The sequence below is a fragment of the Gossypium hirsutum genome, chromosome D06 (assembly GCF_007990345.1).
Source record: "Gossypium hirsutum isolate 1008001.06 chromosome D06, Gossypium_hirsutum_v2.1, whole genome shotgun sequence".
Classification (NCBI taxonomy): domain Eukaryota; kingdom Viridiplantae; phylum Streptophyta; class Magnoliopsida; order Malvales; family Malvaceae; genus Gossypium; species Gossypium hirsutum.
In genome coordinates this window covers 17,318,282-17,344,158 of record NC_053442.1, presented here as the reverse complement: position 1 = coordinate 17,344,158, position 25,877 = coordinate 17,318,282, and the positions used below count along the sequence as shown (strand labels likewise).

The following is a 25,877-nucleotide window of genomic DNA, read 5'->3' as shown; positions in this document are numbered from 1 at the left end:
CTATTTTCTAGAAATGTCGAATGATTACCGGTTTATAGAGAGTATTTACTTTCCTATTGAAAGTAAATAAATTGTTTTCATTCTGTGACTTGGTTCGTGTTGCTTGAGCCCACACTTGAGGCAATTTATGGTTCAAGAATAGCAGAAAAGGTTGTTCAGTTGAAAGCCAAGATTGAAGTTAGTCCATCTCACATAAAGCACATGTATAATTCTGGTTAAGGTTTATTGCTATAAATATAAAAAAAATGGCTCGGTTTTAGAAAATTTTAAAACTTCTATTGTACTTAAAATAATTTTTTTTCTAAACCGATTTTTTCAATAGGTTTATAGAGAGAATTAACTTTCAATAGGAAAGTAAATTAAAATATTTTATTATGTGACTTGGTTCGTGTTGCTCAAGTCCACACCCAAGGCAAATTGTGGTTCAAGAATAATAGAGAAGATTATTTGGTTGAAAACCAGGATTGACTTCAGTCCACCTCACACAAAGCACAAATACATCTCAGTTTTGGTTTATTACTATAAATAACACTACATGCTCTGTTTAAGAGAAATTTTTAAACTTTCATTGTACCTAAAATATATGTTTTCTTCACCTAGTTTTTCCAACATGTTGTTCATGGTAGGGCTAAGTAAAAAAAATGACCAAGCCAAGAAATCAAGTTGAGCTAACAATTTGGTTTGGGTTCTTTTTTATAGTTCAGTTCGATTAGATGATGTCATCAAACCATGTCATTTCAGTTCGGTTTCAATTTATTCCATTGGATACTAAAAAGTTAAAAAAACTTGATTAAAATTTTCCAAAAACAAACCTAATATTTTTTTTGAACATATAAGCCTAATATATAAACTCATTTAAAACCCAAAATAAAACTCATTAATTCTAAATTCTAAATATAGCTTTTGTTATATTTATACATATCCTTTAAATAAAAAATCATAAATCTTATTTCAGTCTCAATCTCTCAAGAATGAAGATCTTAACCCTAAAATCCACTATGTTCATTCTTATACTCACCAACTAACGACAAGAACAACAGGTGTGGATTTAATAGACTTGCTTATTTATTATTATTAAAACTTCCAAGAATTCAAGTGTTCATATCTTTTTTGTTTATTATTTATTGTATTCTTTTTCTATTATTATTGTTGTTAAAAATTCTAAAATTTCAATTATCATTATTAACATTTCTAAGTTATGGTGCTTTTTTTATGTCATTACACATTAAGATTTATAAAATAAAAATAATTTAACAATTGCTTATATTCAATGAAGATTGAAAGTGATTTAACTAGTGTTTAATTATATTTTTAATAAACATTTATAATCATTTTACATTTTTCTTTTAGATAAATATATTAATTGAGATTTTTTGTATAATTGGAAAAAAATTGAAAATTATCAAATATGGTCTAAGAAACATAAAACAAAGATAATTATATCAAATTAAAATTGAAAAGTCCAAATTCAAAGACAATTTTGTCTAAATAAAGTCCAAAAGTTTAAGGCCCAACAACAATATGGAAACTTGAAACTCCAACTGAATCGAACCGATTTAATTACTATGGTTTGACAATAACAAGTTTCTCATGTCCATCAGATCGGTTTTGGTTCGAAAAAAAGAAAAATTGAATACATTGGTTCAGTTAAAAAACAAACAAAAACAAACAAACAAACAAACTGAACCAAACCGATCTCACCCCTAGTTCTTGGTACAACCCTTATTGTTCTGATAGTTGAGCTTCAAAGAGTTTCATTTTTTCTTGCATCTCAATGAACTATTGGGAACTTGACTGGGGTTTTAAGAGGTTTGGTTGTTTGGCAGGACATTGATATTACCTTGATGGGGCTGGGGATAGTACCATGTGGTGGATATTGATAATTTGGTGGGTAGGCATGATTATCGCGAGAGATAGTGGAGGATATTTGTAATATCCCGATTTTGGGCCTAGTCGGAATAGTGGTTTCGGGACCACAAATCCGACGAGGGAAAATATGGTTATTATTATATTTTTATGGTCTACAATTTCACGGAAAATTTTCGTAAAAATTTCGTTCGAAAATTTCGACGTTTGGGCACTCAATTTAGTCAAAAAAACTAAATTGTAAATAGTGCAAAAGTTGAGTTCTATATGTAGAAGTATCTAATTGATATGAAATTTTAAATTGGAGGTCTTTATGTGGTAATTAGACCATTAGTTAGTTGATGGACAAAAATAGACATAAGAAATGAGAGAAATAGATTTTTTTTAAGTGGGGGCATATTAGTCATTTGGTAATAAAAAAAATAAAATGGGAAAAAGATGACAAAAATCATCATCTTCCTCATTAGTTGCTGCCGAAATTTGAAGGAAGCCATAGCTAAGGTTTCTTTGCTTTCTCAAGCTCATAGTAAGTGCATCCTAGCCCCGTTTTTAATGTTCTTCGCATTTTTGGAATCCTCGTAACTCGGTTTAGCTTATTCTAGCAATAATTCGTGTTAGGGCTCATATTTGGAAAAATACCCATAGGTGAAATGTGTTTATTTTGCTGTTTTATGGTGGAATATGAAGCTATAAATTATGTTAAACAACTTTTGCTAAGCGATTTTAAGCGAAAACGGGTAAATAGGCATAATCGGTAAAAATAATTATTGTTCATAAGTGTATGTTAGAGTGAGAATTTGATGTTGCCATAGAAGGGAAAAATGTTCAGCATGTCATAAAACCTAAGAATAAGTGATGAAGTTTAATTTCCGAGCTTGGGGACAAAAGTGTAATTATGCAAAAGTTTGGGGGCAAAATTGTAATTTTTCAAAAAGTTGGGTGGTGGATTATTTTAATGAATGTGAACATTAAATGAGTTAAATTTGCTATTATAGATCAAGAAAGACGTGAAGATTATCTCAAACGAGGAAAAGAAAAGATAGTGGAGTGAAGTGCAATATTACGATATTTTGCACCGAGGTAAGTAAACACGTGACTTGATGTATTATTTTGACATTAATTGATATATGTTGAGATTTATTTGGAATTAAAATAAATGTTTGGCCATATCCTAAAAATGTTGTTAAATCAGGAAAGGTGGTAAAGGGTTGCAATATATGATTTATGGGTTGAACACTCGGAATAAGCCGAAGTATGTTGTACATAAAGGGGTTGCTGTGTGCTGATTCCCCGATTCATTGGTGGTGCTATGTGCGATATCCACCGTATCTTTGAAATGTGAAAGGGGGTTGCTATGTGCTGATTCCCCCGAGGGGTTGCTAAGTGCTGATTCCCCAGTTCATTGGTGGTGCTAAGTGCGATATCCACCGTATCTCTGAAATAAAAAGGGGGTTGCTATGTGCTGATTCCCCAAGGGGTTGCTAAGTGCTGATTCCCCGATTAAGTGGTGGTGCTAAGTGCGAGATCCACCAATAACGGTTAACATTCCGAGTGCTCAACGAAAAAGTGTGGAAGGTGAATATTGCCATATGGTGGAAATTTTTATGGGGCAAATATTGAGTTGGATACTAAATCGATCCATGTATGAGATGGGAGAAAATATCAAAAACGAAAAAAGGAACGATTTAGTTATAAACTGTGTTGAACAACAGCAGATGGGTAACTTTGAAAAATCACCATAAATGGTGGAAAATGAATGGGAAGCTGAATAATATATGAAATTGAAGCTGAATGTGTCTATTTTCATATGAAATAAATAGAATAAGCAAAAGAGTTGTATTTTTGGAGATATCTGAATTTTACTGAAACAGGGCTGGATTGATTTCGGGATCCCCTGTTCTAACTTTGGAAAATCACCAAAATTGTACAAAAATAATTATGGTGTGAAATTTATATTCCTGGATTCCTTATTGACTCTATTTTTAATAGAAACAAGCGAAACCATTTTTAAAATTTTTACAGAGAGTTAAGTGAATTTTTTGAGGAAGGGTCAGAACCGTTGGGCAGTGAAACAGGGGAAGTTTTAATGAATAAACTGTACTAATTGGCTGGGTAAAAATTCTGAAATTTTTATGGTGAAATGGTATATGAGTCTAGTTTCAGGGAAAATTTACGAAACTCAATTTGGAGCCCTGTAGCTCCGGATAAAAATAAATTAGCGACTATGACGCAGAAAAACAGTTTGCTGGAAATTGCCTAAACAATGAAGTTATTCATGAATAAGTTTATATTTTGGTGTAGTTATGTGAGTAATTACTTATTTATCATGTGTTTACTTACTAAGCTATATGCTTACTCGATTTTATTTTTCCCTTGATTATAGTGACTTCCGACAACTCGGAAATTTCGAACGAAGTCAGACAATCATCCACACTATCCTTCACACTTGGGGTATTTTGCTACTATCGTTCCGGAAAATTATGGCATGTATAGACGACCTATGAATATGGAATCATCATGTAAATATATGTTATGGTTTGATTTAAAATGTGGTGTTCATTAATAGTTAAATTGTGAGTATTATTATAAATGAGTTTGGTTGATATATATATTGGATTGTGATTTAAATTTGCAGGAGGTTTAAGCAAAATTAAGCAGAAATGCTGTCAAAATTTTTTTTAAAAACTTAGTAATACCTCATACTCTGTTCCGAGCCGGAATACGAGTAAGGGGTGTTACATTTTAGTGGTATCAGAGCTACGGTTTAGTCGGTTCTCGGACGAATAAAATATGTGTGAAAGTCAGTCTATACATGCCATCAATATATTGTGATAGTGTGATGATTTCTGACAATTTAAAATTTTGTTTTATATAGTAAATGGATCCTAATCGAAGTATGGCAGATGATGTTGAAAGTAACACGCCGGTTCCCGCACAAGGGACCGCGCATGAAGAGAGTAGACATGAGACACATGGACAGGATGAGGCTCGAGAAGCCTTCCTCCGAATGATGAGTGATTGGTATACAGAATATGTCCGTGTAAATCCGAATGTTCCACCTCCTCCACCCCCTCCTATTCCTCCGCCGGTCCCCGTAGCTCCACGAAGTGCTGAATTGGTGAGATCAAGTAAACCACCCGTTGATAGAATTCGAAAGCATGGGGCTGAAGATTTCAGGGCCAATGTTGATGATGATCCGGAAAAAGCCGAGTTTTGGCTTGAAAATACTATCCAGGTATTTGATGAATTATCTTGTACTCCTGAGGAATGTTTGAAATGTGCTGTGTCTTTATTGAAGGATTCGGCATACCGTTGGTGGAAAACATTAATAACGGTGGTTCCAAAAGAAAGAGTTACTTGGGACTTCTTTCAGGAAGAATTCAGAAAGAAATATGTAAGCCAACGGTTTATTGATCAGAAGCGCAAAGAGTTTCTCGGATTGAAACAGGGCCGAATGTCAGTAGCAGAATATGAACGGGAGTTTGTCCGGCTTAGTAAATATGCCTAGGAATGTGTGCCTACGGAGGCTATTATGTGTAAAAGATTTGAAGAGGGGCTAAATGAAGACATCAGATTACATGTTGGAATTTTAGAGTTAAAAGAATTTGTGGTATTAGTTGATCGTGCTTGCAAAGCTGAAGAGCTGAGTAGAGAAAAGAGAAGGGCAGAGATGGAAGCTCGAGATGTAAGGAAGAGGTCAATGGGCAGAACATTTCAATCTCACCCGAAGAAGTTTAAAGGGATGGATCCACGACTAACCGGTTCAGTTGGGTATTCACGCAGAGACCGAGGGAGGTCATATTCCGGAACTACAACTCGAGCTACCTCAGTGGCAAGTGTGGGTAATGTAGGAAACACCAGACCTGAATGTCAACAGTGTGGCAGGCGACATACTGGTGAGTGTTGGGGATTTAAACGAGCTTGTTTCAGATGTGGTTCCCAAGAGCATTATGTAAAAGACTGCCCTGAGAGAATAGAAGAAGAAAGATTACAAAGAGCTGGATCGGGTGATGTTGTCAGTAGAGGCAGACCACCGAGAAATGTGGGAAGCAAAGCCAGTGGTAAGAGTGTGACAAAAGATGCAGCTGGAGGATCAGAAACTAGAGCGCCTGCCAGGACTTATGCTATACGCGCTCGAGAGGATGCCTCATCTCCCGATGTGATTACTGGTACATTTTCTCTTCATGATATTGATGTTATTGCTTTGATTGATCCCGGCTCTACTCATTCATATATATGCATGAATTTGGTGTCTAGTAAGAAATTGCCTGTTGAAAACACTGAATTTGTAGTTAAAGTATCAAATCCTTTAGGCAAATATGTCTTAGTCGATAAGGTTTGCAAGAATTGTCCCCTGATGATTCAAGGTCACTGTTTCCCGGCTAATTTGATGTTGTTACCATTTGATGAGTTTGATGTTATTTTGGGGATGGATTGGTTGATATTGCATGATGCCAAGGTAAATTGTAGACAGAAAATTCTTGAATTAAATTGTGAAAACGGTGAAATTCTCCGGGTTGAAACAAAGGAGCCGAATAAGTTGCCTATGGTGATTTCGCACATGTCTGCTCAGAAATACTTGAGAAAGGGATGTGAAGTTTATCTTGCTTATGTGCTGAACACGGATATTACTGGGTCAAAGCTTGAATCAGTGCCGGTAGTTTGTGAATTTCCAGATGTATTTCCAGAGGAATTGCCTGGGTTACCTCCGATTAGAGAAGTTGAGTTTTCTATTGATCTGTTACCTGGTACTGCATCGATTTCTATTGCACCGTATCGAATGGCTCCGACTGAGTTGAAGGAATTAAAAGCTCAGTTACAAGAGTTGACAGATAAAGGATTTGTGAGACCGAGTTTTTCTCCTTGGGGTGCTCCTGTGTTATTTGTGAAAAAAAAGGACGGCTCTATGAGACTTTGTATTGACTATCGTCAGCTCAACAAGGTGACTATAAAGAACAAGTATCCTTTGCCGAGAATTGATGATTTATTTGATCAATTAAAAGGGGCAACAGTGTTTTCTAAGATTGATTTGAGGTCTGGTTACTATCAGTTAAGAGTTAAAGAGTCTGATGTGCCGAAAACCGCCTTTAGAACAAGGTATGGACACTATGAATTTCTGGTAATGCCTTTTGGGTTAACAAATGCTCCAGCTATTTTTATGGACTTGATGAACCGAATTTTTCGGTCGTACTTGGATAAGTTCGTGGTGGTGTTCATAGATGATATTTTAATCTATTCTCGGGATGAATCTGAGCATGCAGAACATTTAAGAACTGTGTTGCAGATTCTGAGAGAAAAGAAATTGTATGCTAAATTCAGCAAAAGTGAGTTTTGGCTTCGTGAGGTTGGATTCTTGGGACATATAGTTTCAAGTGAAGGTATTCGGGTTGATCCAAGCAAAATTTCAGCAATTGTTGATTGGGAGCCACCAAAGAATGTGACAGAAGTTAGAAGCTTTCTGGGCTTAGCTGGGTATTACAGACGCTTTGTCAAGGGATTTTCGATGATTGCTTCTCCTATGACTAAGTTACTGCAGAAGAATGTCAAGTTTGAATGGACCAATAAATGTCAACAGAGTTTTGAAAAGTTGAAGGCATTATTGACTGAGGCGCCAGTGTTGGTGCAACCTGAGTCCGGGAAGGAGTTTGTAATTTACAGTGATGCATCGTTGAATGGTCTTGGGTGTGTGTTAATGCAAGAGGGCAAAGTAATAGCTTATGCTTCGAGACAATTGAAACCGCATGAGAAGAATTATCCGACGCATGATTTAGAATTGGCTGCCATTGTTTTTGCTTTAAAAATTTGGCGTCATTATTTGTATGGTGAAAAGTGCCGAATCTTCACTGATCATAAGAGTTTGAAGTATTTGATGAGCCAAAAAGATTTGAATTTGCGGCAACGAAGATGGCTCGAGCTAATCAAAGACTATGAGCTAGTGATTGATTATCACCCCGGGAAAGCTAATGTGGTTGCTGATGCCTTGAGCAGAAAATCTTTATTTGCTTTGAGAGCTATGGGTACGATGTTAACTTTATCTGATGATGGCTCAATGTTGGTTGAATTGAGAGCTAGACCATTATTTCTTCAGCAAATTCGAGAATCTCAAAAGAATGACAGTAAATTGCAAGCCAAGAGAGCTCAGTGTGAAGCAGGTGTTGACTCAGATTTTCAAATTGGTTCAGATGATTGCTTGATGTTCCGGGATAGAGTATGTGTACCAAGAAATGATGAGTTAATTCAGACCATTTTATGTGAGGCACATAGTGGTGACTTGTCAGTTCATCCGGGTAGTGTGAAAATGTATAATGATTTGAAGAAGTTGTATTGGTGGCCAGGCATGAAAAAGGATATCTCGGAATTTGTATCAAAGTGTTTAATCTGTCAACAAGTGAAGGCTGAGCATCAAGTACCATCGGGTTTACTTCAACCGATAACGATTCCAGAGTGGAAGTGGGATAGTATTACGATGGATTTTGTGACAGGATTGCCTTTAACTCCAAAGAAGAAAGATGCTATTTGGGTAATTGTTGATAGATTGACAAAGTCGGCTCATTTTATTCCGATACGCATTGATTACTCACTTGACAGGTTGGCAGAATTATATGTTGCTGAAATAGTGAGATTACATGGGGTGCCTAAATCTATTATATCGGATAGAGATCCGAGATTTACTTCAAGGTTTTGGATAAAGTTGCAGGAAGCCTTGGGTACAAAATTGAATTTCAGTACTGCGTTTCATCCGCAAACTGATGGGCAATCGGAAAGAGTGATTCAAATTCTTGAAGATATGCTCCGGTGTTGTATTTTAGAATTGAAAGGCAGTTGGGAGAAATATCTACCATTGGTTGAATTTGCTTATAACAATAGCTATCAGTCAAGTATACGAATGGCACCGTATGAAGCATTATATGGGCGTAAGTGTAGAACTCCTTTATATTGGACTGAGCTCGGTGAGAACCGGATTCATGGAGTCGACTTGGTGAAAGAAACTGAAGAAAAGGTGAAAATAATTCGTGACTGTTTAAAGGCTGCCTCAGATCGGCAAAAGTCGTATGCGGATTTAAAGAGAAAAGAAATTGAGTTTCAAGTAGGTGATAAGGTGTTCTTGAAGGTGTCTCCATGGAAGAAGATTCTGAGATTTGGTCGTAAAGGCAAACTAAGTCCACGATTTATTGGACCATATGAAGTTACCGAGAGAGTTGGCCCTGTAGCATATCGGTTAGCTTTACCACCGGAGTTGGAAAAGATACATAATGTGTTTCATGTGTCGATGTTGCGACGTTACCGTTCGGATCCTTCACATATAGTTTCCCCTACAGAGATTGAGGTCAGGCCAGATATGACTTATGAGGAAGAACCAATAAAGATTTTGGCTCGGGAAGTCAAGCAGTTAAGGAATAAAAGTGTATCCTTAGTAAAAGTATTGTGGCAAAAACATGGGATGGAGGAAGCTACGTGGGAACCGGAGGAAATTATGAGGAAACAGTACCCAAATCTCTTTTCCGGTAAGATTTTCGGGGACGAAAATCCTTAAGGGGGGAGAGTTGTAACAGCCCGATTTTGGGCCTAGTCGGAATAGTGGTTTCGGGACCACAAATCCGACGAGGGAAAATATGGTTATTATTATATTTTTATGGTCTACAATTTCACGGAAAATTTTCGTAAAAATTTCGTTCGAAAATTTCGACGTTTGGGCACTCAATTTAGTCAAAAGGACTAAATTGTAAATAGTGCAAAAGTTGAGTTCTATATGTAGAAGTATCTAATTGATATGAAATTTTAAATTGGAGGTCTTTATGTGGTAATTAGACCATTAGTTAGTTGATGGACAAAAATAGACATAAGAAATGAGAGAAATAGATTTTTTTTAAGTGGGGGCATATTAGTTATTTGGTAATAAAAAAAATAAAATGGGAAAAAGATGACAAAAATCATCATCTTCCTCATTAGTTGCTGCCGAAATTTGAAGGAAGCCATAGCTAAGGTTTCTTTGCTTTCTCAAGCTCATAGTAAGTGCATCCTAGCCCCGTTTTTAATGTTCTTCGCATTTTTGGAATCCTCGTAACTCGGTTTAGCTTATTCTAGCAATAATTCGTGTTAGGGCTCATATTTGGAAAAATACCCATAGGTGAAATGTGTTTATTTTGCTGTTTTATGGTGGAATATGAAGCTATAAATTATGTTAAACAACTTTTGCTAAGCGATTTTAAGCGAAAACGGGTAAATAGGCATAATCGGTAAAAATAATTATTGTTCATAAGTGTATGTTAGAGTGAGAATTTGATGTTGCCATAGAAGGGAAAAATGTTCAGCATGTCATAAAACCTAAGAATAAGTGATGAAGTTTAATTTCCGAGCTTGGGGACAAAAGTGTAATTATGCAAAAGTTTGGGGGCAAAATTGTAATTTTTCAAAAAGTTGGGTGGTGGATTATTTTAATGAATGTGAACATTAAATGAGTTAAATTTGCTATTATAGATCAAGAAAGACGTGAAGATTATCTCAAACGAGGAAAAGAAAAGATAGTGGAGTGAAGTGCAATATTACGATATTTTGCACCGAGGTAAGTAAACACGTGACTTGATGTATTATTTTGACATTAATTGATATATGTTGAGATTTATTTGGAATTAAAATAAATGTTTGGCCATATCCTAAAAATGTTGTTAAATCAGGAAAGGTGGTAAAGGGTTGCAATATATGATTTATGGGTTGAACACTCGGAATAAGCCGAAGTATGTTGTACATAAAGGGGTTGCTGTGTGCTGATTCCCCGATTCATTGGTGGTGCTATGTGCGATATCCACCGTATCTTTGAAATGTGAAAGGGGGTTGCTATGTGCTGATTCCCCCGAGGGGTTGCTAAGTGCTGATTCCCCAGTTCATTGGTGGTGCTAAGTGCGATATCCACCGTATCTCTGAAATAAAAAGGGGGTTGCTATGTGCTGATTCCCCCAAGGGGTTGCTAAGTGCTGATTCCCCGATTAAGTGGTGGTGCTAAGTGCGAGATCCACCAATAACGGTTAACATTCCGAGTGCTCAACGAAAAAGTGTGGAAGGTGAATATTGCCATATGGTGGAAATTTTTATGGGGCAAATATTGAGTTGGATACTAAATCGATCCATGTATGAGATGGGAGAAAATATCAAAAACGAAAAAAGGAACGATTTAGTTATAAACTGTGTTGAACAACAGCAGATGGGTAACTTTGAAAAATCACCATAAATGGTGGAAAATGAATGGGAAGCTGAATAATATATGAAATTGAAGCTGAATGTGTCTATTTTCATATGAAATAAATAGAATAAGCAAAAGAGTTGTATTTTTGGAGATATCTGAATTTCACTGAAACAGGGCTGGATTGATTTCGGGATCCCCTGTTCTAACTTTGGAAAATCACCAAAAATTGTACAAAAATAATTATGGTGTGAAATTTATATTCCTGGATTCCTTATTGACTCTATTTTTAATAGAAACAAGCGAAACCATTTTTAAAATTTTGTACAGAGAGTTAAGTGAATTTTTTTGAGGAAGGGTCAGAACCGTTGGGCAGTGAAACAGGGGAAGTTTTAATGAATAAACTGTACTAATTGGCTGGGTAAAAAATTCTGAAATTTTTATGGTGAAATGGTATATGAGTCTAGTTTCAGGGAAAATTTACGAAACTCAATTTGGAGCCCTGTAGCTCCGGATAAAAATAAATTAGCGACTATGACGCAGAAAAACAGTTTGCTGGAAATTGCCTAAACAATGAAGTTATTCATGAATAAGTTTATATTTTGGTGTAGTTATGTGAGTAATTACTTATTTATCATGTGTTTACTTACTAAGCTATATGCTTACTCGATTTTATTTTTCCCTTGATTATAGTGACTTCCGACAACTCGGAAATTTGGAACGAAGTCAGACAATCATCCACACTATCCTTCACACTTGGGGTATTTTGCTACTATCGTTCCGGAAAATTATGGCATGTATAGACGACCTATGAAATATGGAATCATCATGTAAATATATGTTATGGTTTGATTTAAAATGTGGTGTTCATTAATAGTTAAATTGTGAGTATTATTATAAATGAGTTTGGTTGATATATATATATATTGGATTGTGATTTAAATTTGCAGGAGGTTTAAGCAAAATTAAGCAGAAATGCTGTCAAAATTTTTTTTAAAAAACTTAGTAATACCTCATACTCTGTTCCGAGTCAGAATACGAGTAAGGGGTGTTACAATATTCTTAGTAGAGGTGGGTTGGTGGGTGGCTGAGTAACTTGAGGAGGTTGCTAGGATTGTGTTTGGGTTGGAGGGAGCTCTTGGTTTTGGTTTGATGCATTTTAGAAATGACAGTAGAATAGTGAGCCATGTTGGTTCAATCTATGTTTACCATATCAATTGTTGATACAAGTAGTCAACAAAGAGGAAAGGATGGTGGAGAGGAATGTTGGTTCACCTATGTTAGGAGGAGAGCTAGTGGAAGGAAGAGAATAATAATGGGAGGAAAGTGAGGAAAAATGTGATGTTCTAGGGTTGATATGTGAGGTCCAAAGGAGGGTGGGTCGATGCTTAGTCCCTTATGCATCCAAGCTTATATAAGGGCACATTGTTTGTCCTTTAGTGCCATGTAGCCAACAATAGAGTGGCTTGCATAAATGTTCAGGTTGGCTATGTGTCAATGTCGTTACAGGTTAGTTGTCGCCATGGAGACAAAAAGTGCTAAATAGTTCAGTAGGGGCAAAGCCATAAAATTGTTTTGGCGTAGAAATAAAAAAAGGGGCCAAAGTGTAATTTTTACCATTATACTAACTTATAATTTCTTAAAAATTAAAGGGATCGATAGACGATTTTCTATTTTAGAGGGGCCAAGGCCATTGCTTGCCCCACGCTCCACCCTAGTAGTTCAATAAATATTTTATAATTTTTTAAAGTTAAGTGACCAAAATAGAAAATTTACTAATAATTTAATAACTTTATATGTAGTTTGCCCTTCATCTTTTTATATTTTTATTTAAAATCAATAAAAATACACATATTTAAATTTGAACCCAAAATATAATAATTTTTTTACCTTTAAAGTTACCATTTCTATTAAAACTTTATTTATTTTATATTTTTAATACATATATCATTTTGTTATAGTTATGTGATCTAAGATTACATATACTATTGAGCTATCAACATTTGTTATATCAAGTCTCTTTAAATATGATTTCGAATATGAGTATCATAAATAAAGAAAATAATATTACGAAAATTTTACTTATATTTAAATATTTATCTTTACTTGACTTCAAATTTTTTCGAGCACAAAAAATCTCATAAAAAAATATATTATTGAGCTGAATTCAATTCTACTTATAAAGATATAAACCTCTCACCCTAAACATAAAATATCTGTTTAATTTGATTAATCATAATGCGCCGATGGTTTTTTTTTTTGAATAATCGTAATAACAGATAAAGAAAAAGTGACCCAAAAGTTGTGGGTTGCACGTGCGATTTCATCTTTGAAAATCTACCTTGATGGAAAAAAAAGTGACTTTTTTAGTCAATAACCAGTCTTGTCTTGTCATCATAAAAAAACACGAGTTTTCTTTTTTCATTTTTACCAATTTAATTTTTATTTTCCACAACGATCCATTCAATTGTGTTTTTTTACTAGTAAATATATATTTTTAAACTATTTGATAAATATATCTTTTAATAAATAAATATTAAAATATTAAAATATACTTTAAATCTTAATACACTTAGTACATTTAAAATTTAATTTTACTACTTTTATTTTAAGAAATTTAACCCTTTTATCTTTTAGAGTTAAAAATTTAAATTCTATTATTATCATCATTAAAATTCTTTTATTAAATTAACTTATTTGTAATTTTGAAATTAAAAAAATACTTAATAGTCATAAGTGATGGAGCCAAAAATATTTTTTTAGGGTTAAAATTAAATTGTATATTTTTACGATAGTAAAGATGTAATTTACCATTTTAATAGACTATATATTTATAATTTTTAAAATATTAAATAAAATTTTTATTATTTTTGAGGGGTCAAAGTACAATTTTACCATTACTAATTTAAAATTTTATAAATTATAAACTATCTAAATAGAAAATTTTTCATTTTAGGGGAGTTGGGGCCCCTACCTGGCCTTGCCATTGGTAGTCATATAACAAAAAAATAGCATTGAAAATGCCGAAGTAGATTTTTTCATAAAAATACCCCACACTACAAAAATAGAGGGACCAAACTACATAAAAATTGAAATATATATATTGAATATCAAGTTTCAACATAGTAAAAAGGGTCAATGAAATTTGACCATTATCTTAATACTAAAAAAAGGGCAAGTCAAACCCAAAAGAAATGAGAAGCTAACATTTTAATCGAAAAATTAACATTACTAATTATTTGGAGTAAATAATAGTATTATAAAAATATAGTGATCAAATAGTGTTAGAAATTAAAATATAAAGATTAAATATCAACTTTAAGCATAATAAAGGGACTAAAATTGAATTTTAACCATATTTAAAATGTCAAAAAAACTGATGTGACACATGTCAGTTTTGGGAGGCCCTTATAGTTGTCTAGATTTAAAATGTAAAAAACAAAAAAAAAAAACGGTGGGACACGTGTTGGCCTTCCTTTTACATATAGTTGTATGGATTTAACTTCTATGTTTAAATTGATATTTATATGCTTTAAAATTGATACTAATTTTAATTTTCATCACACATTTTAATTCAATTTTATAAGTTGGTTAAAATTGAAAATTGTATTTCATGTTATTTTTCCATTAAAATTTGCTATTAGTTTTTATATTTAGACTAAATTTAATATTTAACTCCTATACTTAAAAAGTTTAATATTTAGTGCTTCTATTTTTATTTAAAAATTTCAATTGTAAATATTTTTGATTAAAATTTATCAACTTACAATTTTAATTAAGTTGTTCTAGTATGATATGAAATATGATTAATAAAAAATTTAAATTAATAAATATTGATAAATATGATTCTGTTTAATTTACAATTTTTAAATTAAAAATGTAAAAAATTAAATTTTAACTTTTAAAATATAGATACCAAATCTCAAAATCTAGACAAGAGAGGTAGTAACAATAATTTTAACCTATTTTTCCTTAGCAAAATTTAAGCATTGGGTTCTTCTTTTTTGGAAAATCAATTAGCGCCGGTCCATTTGTTTATTTTCATGCTTGCTAAAAAGAAGTGAATTTTACTTTACTAGACCAGATCCGGTGATGTTCGCTGCCCTCTCTGTATATTTTACATCTCCGTCTCTTGGTTCGTATGTATCAATCGATTCTTCTTTGGATTTTCTAAAAGATTGAACTTTCGAAATCTTTTTTTTTTTTGAAAATTTTCTAGGGTTCCTAAGAGGCCGGAGCTTTTTTTTTTGGGGGGGGTGGATGATGGAAGGTGGAAGGTGGTGAGTTAGGGGTTTATATTGTTTTAGTGGAGGGTTTGGTGCATGAGGATTTAGTGCTGCCTTTGCTTTATCGACGACGAACTAGACAACCATGAAGGAAGGGTTTTTGGCAAATGCTGACGACATTGAGGAGAATATTGTAAATGACGGCGATGAAGAAGCTCCCGCCAGTGTCACCGTCGCCCCAGATCGATTTGCATTCTCCCTAAACAGAACACTTAATAGTCGACGACAGAGAGACGAGACATTCCTGTTGTTTGAAGAAATGTCCGCCGCCATGAGGTGCGGTGGCAATTGGGTTGATGCTAAGTGGCTCCCATTGGTTGGCTGCTCGCGTCCTTCCCAGGGTGAGACTAGCGCCTCCGCTTCAACTGCCGTTGAAGATTCTGACTACCATGATTCGCACCATAAACGAGCCAAAGTCTACACTGTTTATCAGTGAGTTAACTGGACAAATGTAGGCAAAATTAGTTAAGAAATTAAATTTTTTTTGCGGTACTTATTCTGCAAAGTTTTTCATTGCAGCGAGAGCACCTCTTACTCATTAGCACCGAGAGAGTATAATAATAACCAATGCTCATCGATTTCATCCAATAAAGGGGTATTTTATCACAATTTCATGTTGAATAGTGGGAGTGATGGGCATCGTTTTGATGGTAATGGTGGGAAAGATGAGGAAAATGAGGGTGATTTGAGAGCTGAAGATTCTGAAATTCGAATGGATCTGACTGACGATTTATTGCATATGGTAGGCAGTTTGTATAATCTACATTATATGTTAGTTTTTTTTTATAATTTTTGTATTGTTTAATCTTATTGAACCGTTTTGTTTGTTTTTCCTGTTTTCAGGTGTTCTCGTTCTTGGATCATCGTAATCTTTGCAACTCAGCCATGGTTTGTAGGCAGTGGCGATCTGCTAGTGCTCATGAGGATTTTTGGAGGTGTTTGAACTTTGAAAACCGGAGTATATCTCTTGAAAAATGTGAGTTTTAGATTTGCTTAATATCTTTACTTCGTTTTCATTTGGTTTATACAGTGTATTCCAAGCAAATGAAGTTTAGAAATTGCTTAAATTTGAGACTTTCTTTTTTCAGATAAGAAAACTATATGAGTATGCAATTATATATCAGTTGCGCTTTCATCTTTTATAAATTTAGAATTAACATGTTTGGTGCTTGCTTCCTGAGCAAGATAATACTCACGTCATATGTTACAGATCTTCACAAATAGTTCATTCTCTATTAATTGTTTGTTGATTACATTATTTTGCATGAGCAAAAGTGGTCCATTGTTGTGAAGAAATTTGATGCTGAACTGCAATAATGTTGCATTTTGATTTTGCAGTTGAGGACATGTGTCAACGATATCCTAATGCCACTGAAGTGAATCTGAGTGGAACTCCAATTAGCCACCTTCTTGTTATGAAAGCTGTCTATTTGTTACGGTAATATTTTGTCACTATATTTTATGTTCTCTAATGAAATGAATTTTGCATAGCCTCCTGTTAATTTGAATAAATTTTCCAATTGGCAGAAATCTGGAGGCTTTAACATTGGGAAAAGACCAACTAGGTGATGCTTTTTTCCATGCGTTGACCGAGTGTAGTATGTTGAGGAGTTTGGATGTGAATGATGCTATTCTTGGTGATGGTGTTCAAGAGATACTTATTAACCATGATCGATTATGTGATCTGAAATTAACTAAATGCCGTGTGATGCGTATATCCATCAGGTGAAACAAAGTCTTGATTTGATTTTAAAGTATATCGTGATATCAATCTGGTCATCTCTATGCTGACATCTGATCTTTTGCAGGTGCCCACTACTAAAAAGTTTATCTTTGAAACGCAGTAATATGGCACAGGCAGCCCTTAATTGTCCTCTTTTAAATCTGCTTGATATAAGTGCTTGCCACAAACTTACAGATGCAGCAATCCGTTTGATAGTGACTTCTTGCCCCCAATTAGAGTCTTTAGACATGTTAAATTGTTCTTGTGTTAGCGATGAAACATTGCGGGAAATAGCTCTCACTTGCTCTAATCTCCATGTTCTGAATTTGTCATATTGTCCTAACATATCACTTGAGGTCTGTTTTTGCAAATGGCTAATTTAGATCTAATTAGTGTTGCTTTTTGGGTTTATTTGATCCATTTACTTGTTTATGAAGTCTGTAAGACTACCAATGTTGAAGGTTCTTAAGCTTGACAACTGCGAGGGTATCACTTTGGCTTCAATGGCTGCAATAGCTTATAGTTATAAGTTAGAGGTTTGAATCTTTTTTCTCGTGTATATATATATATTGCCAGATGCCTTTGCTATCTCTATTAAAGATTTCTAGCCATCCGTACTGATTCTTCTCTCTGTTGCAGGAGTTGGAGCTTGATAATTGCCACATGTTGACATCAGTGTCATTGGATCTTCCTCGTTTGCAGAAAATTCGACTGGTTCATTGTCGAAAGTATATTGCTATTCTATTGACTTCCCTTATTTCCATTCTTCTTCTTCTTCTTCTTCTTCTTCTTCTTTTTTTCTTTTATAATAATATATAATTTCTTCCATGCAGATTTGCTGACTTGAATTTACAAAGTTCCACGTTGTCATCCATAACACTGTCCAATGGTGTCGCCCTCCGTCGCATTAACATCAGTTCAAATGCACTTCAAGTATTTTCTCAACGCACAATTTGGTTTCTATTTCTACTGTCTTTGTTGTTGATAAGAGTTTGAATTATAGTGTTGTACATGAAAATGCAGAAATTAGCACTGCAGAAGACGGAAAATTTGACAATATTGGCACTGCGGTGTCAAGGTTTGCAAGAAGTAGACCTCACAGATTGTGCATCTTTGACAGATTCTATTTGCGATGTCTTTAGTGATGGTGGTGGGTGCCCTATGCTAAAATCATTGGTTCTGGATAATTGTGAGGTTTGTGAATAGGTTTTTCCTGTGTAGTGAGTCTTCTCTCAGTTCTCATTTTTGTGCATGGATGAGGGCCTTACTATTGGAACATGCAAAGATATGGTGATAAATGAGACATAAGATGTTATATACACATTCAATGACTGGGTGATAAAAAAGGCATGAGATGATAGAGATCTGTAAGATGGTTTCATCTCAGCTCTTTGGTCACTTAAATTGGCATCTTGTTTCCTGCATTGTTGTGAGTCGTTTTCTTATGCCTTCTGAAAAAATTCTTTGTTTTTTTTTGTTTTGGCCAGAGCTTGACAGCATTGCATTTCTCCAGTACATCTTTAGTCAGTCTTTCGCTGGTTGGTTGTCGTGATATTACTACTCTTGGTCTTGCATGTCCTTGTCTTGAGAAGATTTGCTTAGATGGTTGTGATCATCTGGAAAGAGCATCCTTTTGTCCTGTAAGCTTAGACTGACTCGTAGACTTTATATGAAATTCATTTGCTGTGTTATCAACTATTTGGTGCATGCAATTTCTTGCTGTTAGGAAAAATATAATGCCTGAAAATTTCCGTTCTTTTAGGTGGCTCTCCGGTCACTTAATCTTGGAATATGCCCCAAATTGAACACCCTCAGAATCAATGCTCCAGATATGGTGTCACTTGAGCTCAAAGGATGTGGTGTCTTATCTGACGCATCCATAAACTGTCCTCCACTAAAATCTCTGGATGCTTCCTTTTGCAGGTCTGTTTTTCTAACTTTTAATGATGCTTTACTTTGTTCTGTGGTTGATGCCTCTATTCAAATTTACATGCAGCCAACTTAAGGATGATTGCTTATCTGCAACAACTGCTTCCTGCTCTCTGATCAAGTCATTAATATTGATGTCTTGCCCGTCTATTGGTTCTGACGGCCTTTACTCTCTGCGCTGGCTTCCAAATTTAACAACACTTGATTTGTCGTATACCTTTTTGACAAATTTGCAGCCAGTTTTTGTCTCTTGTTTTCATCTTAAGGTAACTTGGAAATCCTTGATATGTAAGCATGAATTGATGAGACATACATGGCATGTCGGTGTTGTTTGACAGTCAGTAGATCATATTATACCTACCTGTTGAACGCATGAATGTCGCATTGATTTGTACTCTTATTGAATTTGTGTTTTGATAAAAAAATGCTAATACCATTTTAGTCACTTCTGTGGAGAATTTTTCTCTAATGACATTCATTGTTTTGCTTAATCTTCTACCATTAAAGCAAGTTTAAGTAAATTCTCACATTCTGGTAAATTGTCTGGTTTAAGCTTTCTATGCTTTGGATTGTCCATGTTTTCCATATTTCCTGCCCATGGTGTTTTTCTTACTTTTCATTCTCTCTTTTAGGTGCTAAAGTTGCAAGCTTGCAAATATCTCTCTGACTCATCATTGGAACCTCTTTACAAGGAAGGTGCTTTGCGAGAACTCCAGGATTTGGATTTGTCATATGGTACCCTCTGCCAATCTGCCATAGAGGAGCTTCTTGCATATTGCACACACCTTACTCATTTGAGCTTGAATGGATGTATAAATATGCACGACTTGAATTGGGGTTCTGCTGATAGCCGAATCGAGTTTCTTAGTGTACATAATGAATCTACTATGTTTTATTTTGAGAACATCAATGAGCCAGTCAAGCAAGGGAACCGTTTACTGCAGAACCTGAACTGCGTAGGTTGTCCTAATATTAGGGAAGTGGTCATCCCACCAGCAGCACGTTGTTTCCACATGTCATCCCTAAATCTTTCTTTGTCAACCAATTTAAAGGAAGTTAATCTTGTTTGTTTGAGTTTGTCCTTTCTTAATCTAAGGTATGTATGCATCTTTTTTGCTTATGGCTTCTATTTATTTTACCTGGTACTCCTAAATTTTTCCGTCCATATCTGAATACAGGAATTGTTGCTCTTTGGAAGTTTTGAAGCTAAGGTGTCCTAGACTGACTAGTCTCTTTCTTCAGGTATGCACCCTCATTTCTCAGTCTTTGAAACCACAGATTTTTAATGTTTTAGGTCCATTGTCCCCCCTGTTCTGGTGATTTTCTACTAGGAGTGTACTTAAAGATGCTTAGTTTTTACTAGCTAGGCTTCTGTGAGAGCTCTCTTTTTGTTGAAGGCTGACATGCATGAGTAGCTCCATTGATTTTACCTGATGAAATATCATGCGAAACTTGCCTATTTTAACTTTGATGTAAACAATACCAATTTTGTTGATTCTGAATGCTGTTGTTTTTTTCTGTAGAGTATTTGCGTTCTGCCCCTAAATCCTCTTCGGAATTCCTGTTTCCTTCATGCCAAGTCTTTCTGATTTCTTTTCTCATAGACAATCATACAAGTGATGCTTTATATCCGTCCTTGTAATTAATGTACGGACATGAATTTCTTACCCCGTTCTTTTTTATTCTTTTTTGCATACTGGTCATTTTAGTCTTGCAACATTGAGGAAGAAGCAGTTGAAAGTGCTATATCACAGTGTAGCATGCTGGAGACTCTGGATGTTCGCTTTTGTCCGAAGGTGAGCATTATTTTTGTTTTCCCTCCTTTCTCGCATCTCATAAAGTGTGTAGCTTTCTTTTTTGGTGCTCGGCTTATCATCCCCTATATTTCAATCTCTAGATTTTACTTGAGAAAAAGAACAAAGAAGGAAACATAATCCAGTTCATTGATGTTTGAAATGCGGTGACTGATAGATTTGCTCAACGAGCATGGGGAGGTTACGTGCAGTTTGTCCCAGTTTGAAGCGTATTTTTAGTAGCTTATCACCTGCATGATGTGAATGTGATGAAAGAAGTTTTATTTCCCTTGGCAAGTGGATATCACCTCAAGTTATTGGCAGCAACAACGGCCTGGTATTTTCTCATGATCCTCTCACACTATGTAAAATGCTCACTCATTATTGCCCCCCAGTTTCTTTTGGATATTTATATATATGTACGTATGCGTGTATATGCATATGCATATGTTTATCTTATTGGTTGCTTTTGTATTGACAGAAGGAATTACAACGGGGGGGAGGTTGGGAGCTGTCCCCACTGAATTCCTAAACTACATTGGGGTTGTAACAAGATGTTGAGTAAAGTTTTGCTCCCCCCACAACAAAAGGAGTTAATTAACTTGTTATTTTTTATTGTGTTATTTATCATAAAAGAAGGCAAAATAGTAGGCTATGACTTGGCTTTGAAGCAACTCCAAAAAATGGCAGTATCATTATTGCTTGGGTCAACAAGATAATAATTTAACGTACAGTTAGTAGCAAGTGAGAGAGTTAAGTGGAGACCCAACCGGTGGCATTTTATCCACAGAAAAACTGAAAACGGTCTTATCCGTCAGTATATGCGTTTTAAAATTCACAAATTTAAGCTCGTAATTTTCCTTAACGCTGACATTAGATTTTGCGGTTATTAATGCCTAAATATTTATATTACTCCTAGGAATTTTATCAAAATATAAATGTGTTTAAAAATATTGTATAATGCATATATATTAAGCATTAAATAAAAATAAAATAAATATACATTAAGTATTAAATTAAATTAAAAATAAAAATTAGTTTAAATTGAGAGTTAAAAAAGTTTAAATAATTATATTAAATTAAAAATACTAAATGTCAAATTTTTTATTTTTATTAGTTTTTTGAAATAAGAAAAAAAATACTCTTGTAATTATATAATTTATTTAAAATATCCAAAGTTATTTTAGTAATTTTCTTGAGTAAGTGTGAGCATATTTAAAATGTATGGGTTTAATTGTAAACACGTGTACCTATTTTTTTTTGATAAATTGAATCTAACGTGTGTTGCAAAGTAAAAAAAGAGGTTGTTTCTTTTTCGATAGTTAAATTCAAGTTATTTATGCATTATATATACATATTTATATTTTAACCCATGTGCTTTAAATATGCTCTATGTCATATTTAAGCAATTTAACACTCAAATTAATGCCTAAGCTGATTGAATAACTTGATTAATATAATATTGATACTTTAAGACTAAACTAAAACGTTTTTTTTAAGTTGAGAGATGAATTTAAGATTTGGTCATAGATGGCTAATGAAAATGACCCTTTACTTTTAAGATACTAATAAGTGTGTGGGGACGTTTGTTGTAATTAACCTTGATTAAAGATCTGGGTTTTTTTTTGGTTCAAATGTGGTATTGGGTCATTTTTGAAATAAAGATTCAAAGGGTTAGACCCGATCACCCCGATGGTGGCTTGTCCGCAAAGGCAATTAAAGACCAAAAAAAAACTAGCCGTAGTTGTAAAGCAACGGAAACGAAACGGACATTTTACTCACCATTTTCCCTCTTATTTCATCTCTTGGTTTCTTCTGTCTCTAATCTCCTCAGTTAACTCAAAATTACAACAATGGCTATGGCTATGGCAATGGCAGAGGCGTTATGGCTTCTCTTGTCTTCTTTACTTTTCCTCTCTGTTTCTGCCATTACTCAAAGTAAGTCCTGTCCTCCTTCTGGTGAAAACTAATCACTTGCTACAATGCATTTTATGTTTTCTATTTGGGTTATTGGTTCTGCCTACTGATTGATCTGCTTCATAACTATTGAAATATATCGTTTTTTTTTTGCATTTTAATTTTTGGGTTTTTTTTTCTCTAAATGCTTCTTGTTGATGTGAAACTTTAGCGAGAAAAATCTCAAACAGAAAAATAAAATACTTGATGATACAATAAAACCATGTCACTATTTGCGTTTTGCATTAACAAAAATAGTGAATAGAGTATAAAAAATCAATTTCTATAAATAATAATTATAAAAAATTTCTGCAATAATTCTTTATAAAACAATCTAAGAATAGTAGATGATGGAGGAAGGATAGAGAGAATTTTTGAGAATAGTTGTTTGGTTTTTTGGTAAGTTGGCTAGATTTTTTTTCCAATGATTGTCTATTTTTATTTGACTTGATTTTCTTTGAGTTTTTATTGTTTGTTTTCGCTGGATCTCGTGATTAAATTTGTGTCTTTTAATTGATTGATTGCTTTTTTATCTTGTTTCTATTTTTAGTGCTTTAATTTAGTGAGAGCAAGGAAAACAAAGGAAAGAAAATTTACTTTTTGCATTTTAGATTCCCATCCCATCATTATATTGAGATTTTTCCAAGCTTCATTACTTAGCAGAGGATTTGGGATAAATAAGTAGGGATAAAATTCATGAAAGCTTATCTATGCTAACATTATCAATTGTAGAAATTGGCTTTAGCCACTGGTTTTGATTATAATGTTTATCTTATTAAGGACAGTATTTGGTCTATGTTGTGAGATGTGATCTTGTACTTTTCTTTCTTGTTTAAGATAGTATCCTTTAATTGCGGTGTTTTATGGTTTTCCAAATGTGTTTGTTGAGGTGTTTTTTTAATTAACCTTTTGGTACCCTATTGGTTTTTACTATGGCTGTGAAAAAAAATCCGTTTATAATTTGGCATCTTTAAGCTTCTAAATCTCAATTCTTAGTAAACAAAGAATTCAGGACATTGGTGTTTTTAGAATACAAAGTTCTAGCTATGGTATAAACCCAGATGAAAATCTTTGATCATGAGATGCATCATGCATATGTATGATAAGGAATAAACATCTCTTGTAGAACGAGCTATGCTGCTTTGATTCTTCGGTTCTTTTAAGTATCACTATCCAAGACCTGTATCTGACACATTTTTGAATACGAGTATTCTGAAGAGAGAGAATTGCCCAAGTGAGCACGAGATGTTGAAACTAAGCAATGCATTAAGAAGAGAAAGCTATGCTGTTTTTCCAATATTTCATCATTACCCACTTCTATGAGGCATAATAAAAAAAGTCTTCAACTTCATTGAGGCAAGCTAAACATCTTTGATGACCTTCATGTTGCAAATGGTCCCTTCTCTTTCAATTTCCCAATACCTTGAAAGATTTGCATAATTTACACCTGATTCTATATGCTGTTCTAGTCATTGGTCTCGGATCCTCAGCATACAATCCAAGGGTTGCCCCCATCCGTCTTAACTTCACTTTTTCTATGGTACAACTCTTATGAAACAAATAATGGCTCGAAAGAATGCAAAGCATATACTCCTTCCATCTGTCAGATGCTCGAGTGCAGTCCTTGTTTATGGTCCGAATTTTGTGTTTGTGTCTTTTGTGCTTTCACATTATGATCTGATTGTATCATTATTCTTTAACACTAACAGTTGAATACAAATTGTAGCCAAACTAACCGATAACCCAGCGGATGAGTTGGTGGCTGTGCTTAATGCCAATAGAACGGCACACAAGTCATCATCCCTCGCAGACAACCCAGGCCTTGCCTGCATTGCTTTGCAATATATAAAAGCATACCAAGGTGATTGTGAAGCTGTAGGAGAGTCTGATGCCAAGAAGCCTCCCGACTCCGAATTTGCACAAACTTTTGCCCCCAACTGCGGAGTCGACGCGTCGACCCTCTCACCAATCACCGGTCGTTTTCTAGGATGCCAATCCAAATATGTCCAGCCTTCCGAAGCATTCTCAATGTTGATAAAAAATGAAAAGAGTTTGGAAATCCTCTACAACAAGAACCAGACAGAAATCGGGGCTGCTGTGACTGGCACTGATGGTGGAGCTCCCTATTTCTGGTGTGTGCTGTTGAGCAACGGTAAGCACAACAGTAGCTTTGTTCTAGAAGACGGCGTGGCTAAAATCAGCAGACCCGGGTGCTTCAGTGGTGCCAATGATGATTGCAGCGGTGCCGATGTCTCATCCCCATTTGGTCATAAGTGGGTGTATGCTGTTACAGCTTTCATTGCTGTGGGATATGCCTTCGGATATGATCATAGCCTGTAGTGTATGGACCACTTTTTCACTTGATCGTTCATTTTGAGGCCAGTTTCAGTCCATTGCCTTAAATAGCTTGGTCCCTTCTAGTATTTGTTTCTGGAGGGATTTAATTTATCATTCATTTCACATGAGTCCACACTTTATGCTATTAAATTTTCCCCTGTTTTATGTCTAAATTGGAAATGGCATTTTTTTACTGGGAATGGTATATGTTGTTTATGATGATTTTATTGGCCAAATTATGATTTTCATCTCAATATTATACTCAACTTAGCAATTTAGTTTTATACTTTCATTTGGCATAATTTGGAAGTCTTGTATTGTTAATTTATTCTAAGCTCCAAATCATTAACAACTTGAAATTTTTCGTGGAATTTTTAAAAAACCAAATACTAGAAAACCAAAATTCCCCATTTTTATAATTTATAATATATAAAAGGCTTAATCCACAAATTGATATTTAAACTATACCCTTTTTTCTATTTTAGTATTAAACTTTTTTTTTATCACAAGTGGTACTTAATTTATTTCTTTTCCAAGTTGATACCTCCGTTAGTTAAATTGAGTCTACTTTAAAAAGAATTTAACTCACAAAGTAGTACTTAAACTATATCCCTTTTTTCAATTTGGTATCTAAACTTTTTTATCACAAGTGGTTCCTAAACTCTTCTTATGTTACCCAATTTATACCAACATGTTATATTCCTTAAAAGAAAAAAAATATTTTTAATTCTTTTATTTTTTTACATTATTTATCTCTTTTTATTTCTTTTCTATTCTTTTCTTAGCAATGCTCAAAATTTACCTTCTTG

General features: G+C 34.4%; 2 protein-coding genes across 7 annotated transcripts; both read left to right on the top strand.

Moving 5' to 3' along the window:
• The first annotated feature begins 14,975 nt into the window (after window positions 1-14,975).
• LOC107900983 (F-box/LRR-repeat protein 15) lies at window positions 14,976-21,506 on the top strand. 6 transcript variants are annotated; one of them, XM_016826790.2, is made up of 19 exons: window positions 14,985-15,183; window positions 15,264-15,762; window positions 15,850-16,072; window positions 16,174-16,306; window positions 16,669-16,768; window positions 16,858-17,055; window positions 17,139-17,409; window positions 17,491-17,589; window positions 17,693-17,781; window positions 17,887-17,986; window positions 18,077-18,247; window positions 18,541-18,693; window positions 18,816-18,976; window positions 19,050-19,248; window positions 19,615-20,078; window positions 20,161-20,224; window positions 20,692-20,778; window positions 20,954-21,112; window positions 21,257-21,506. In XM_016826790.2, exons 2-18 carry the CDS (start codon window positions 15,416-15,418, stop codon window positions 21,032-21,034), a joined length of 2,940 nt encoding a protein of 979 aa, XP_016682279.1. In that variant the 5' UTR covers window positions 14,985-15,183; window positions 15,264-15,415; the 3' UTR covers window positions 21,035-21,112; window positions 21,257-21,506. The 6 variants fall into 6 exon arrangements, with proteins under 6 accessions (XP_016682283.1, XP_016682284.1, XP_016682279.1 ...); XM_016826792.2 differs by having other exon boundaries at window positions 14,991-15,133; XM_016826794.2 differs by having other exon boundaries at window positions 14,976-15,762; window positions 20,880-21,112.
• Window positions 21,507-22,451: 945 nt separating this feature from the next.
• Window positions 22,452-25,290, top strand: LOC107900982 (uncharacterized). The gene is made up of 2 exons (XM_016826788.2): window positions 22,452-22,713; window positions 24,458-25,290. The coding sequence occupies exons 1-2, from the start codon at window positions 22,629-22,631 to the stop codon at window positions 25,069-25,071; spliced, it is 699 nt and encodes a 232-aa protein (XP_016682277.1). The 5' UTR covers window positions 22,452-22,628; the 3' UTR covers window positions 25,072-25,290.
• The last annotated feature ends 587 nt before the right edge of the window (window positions 25,291-25,877 follow it).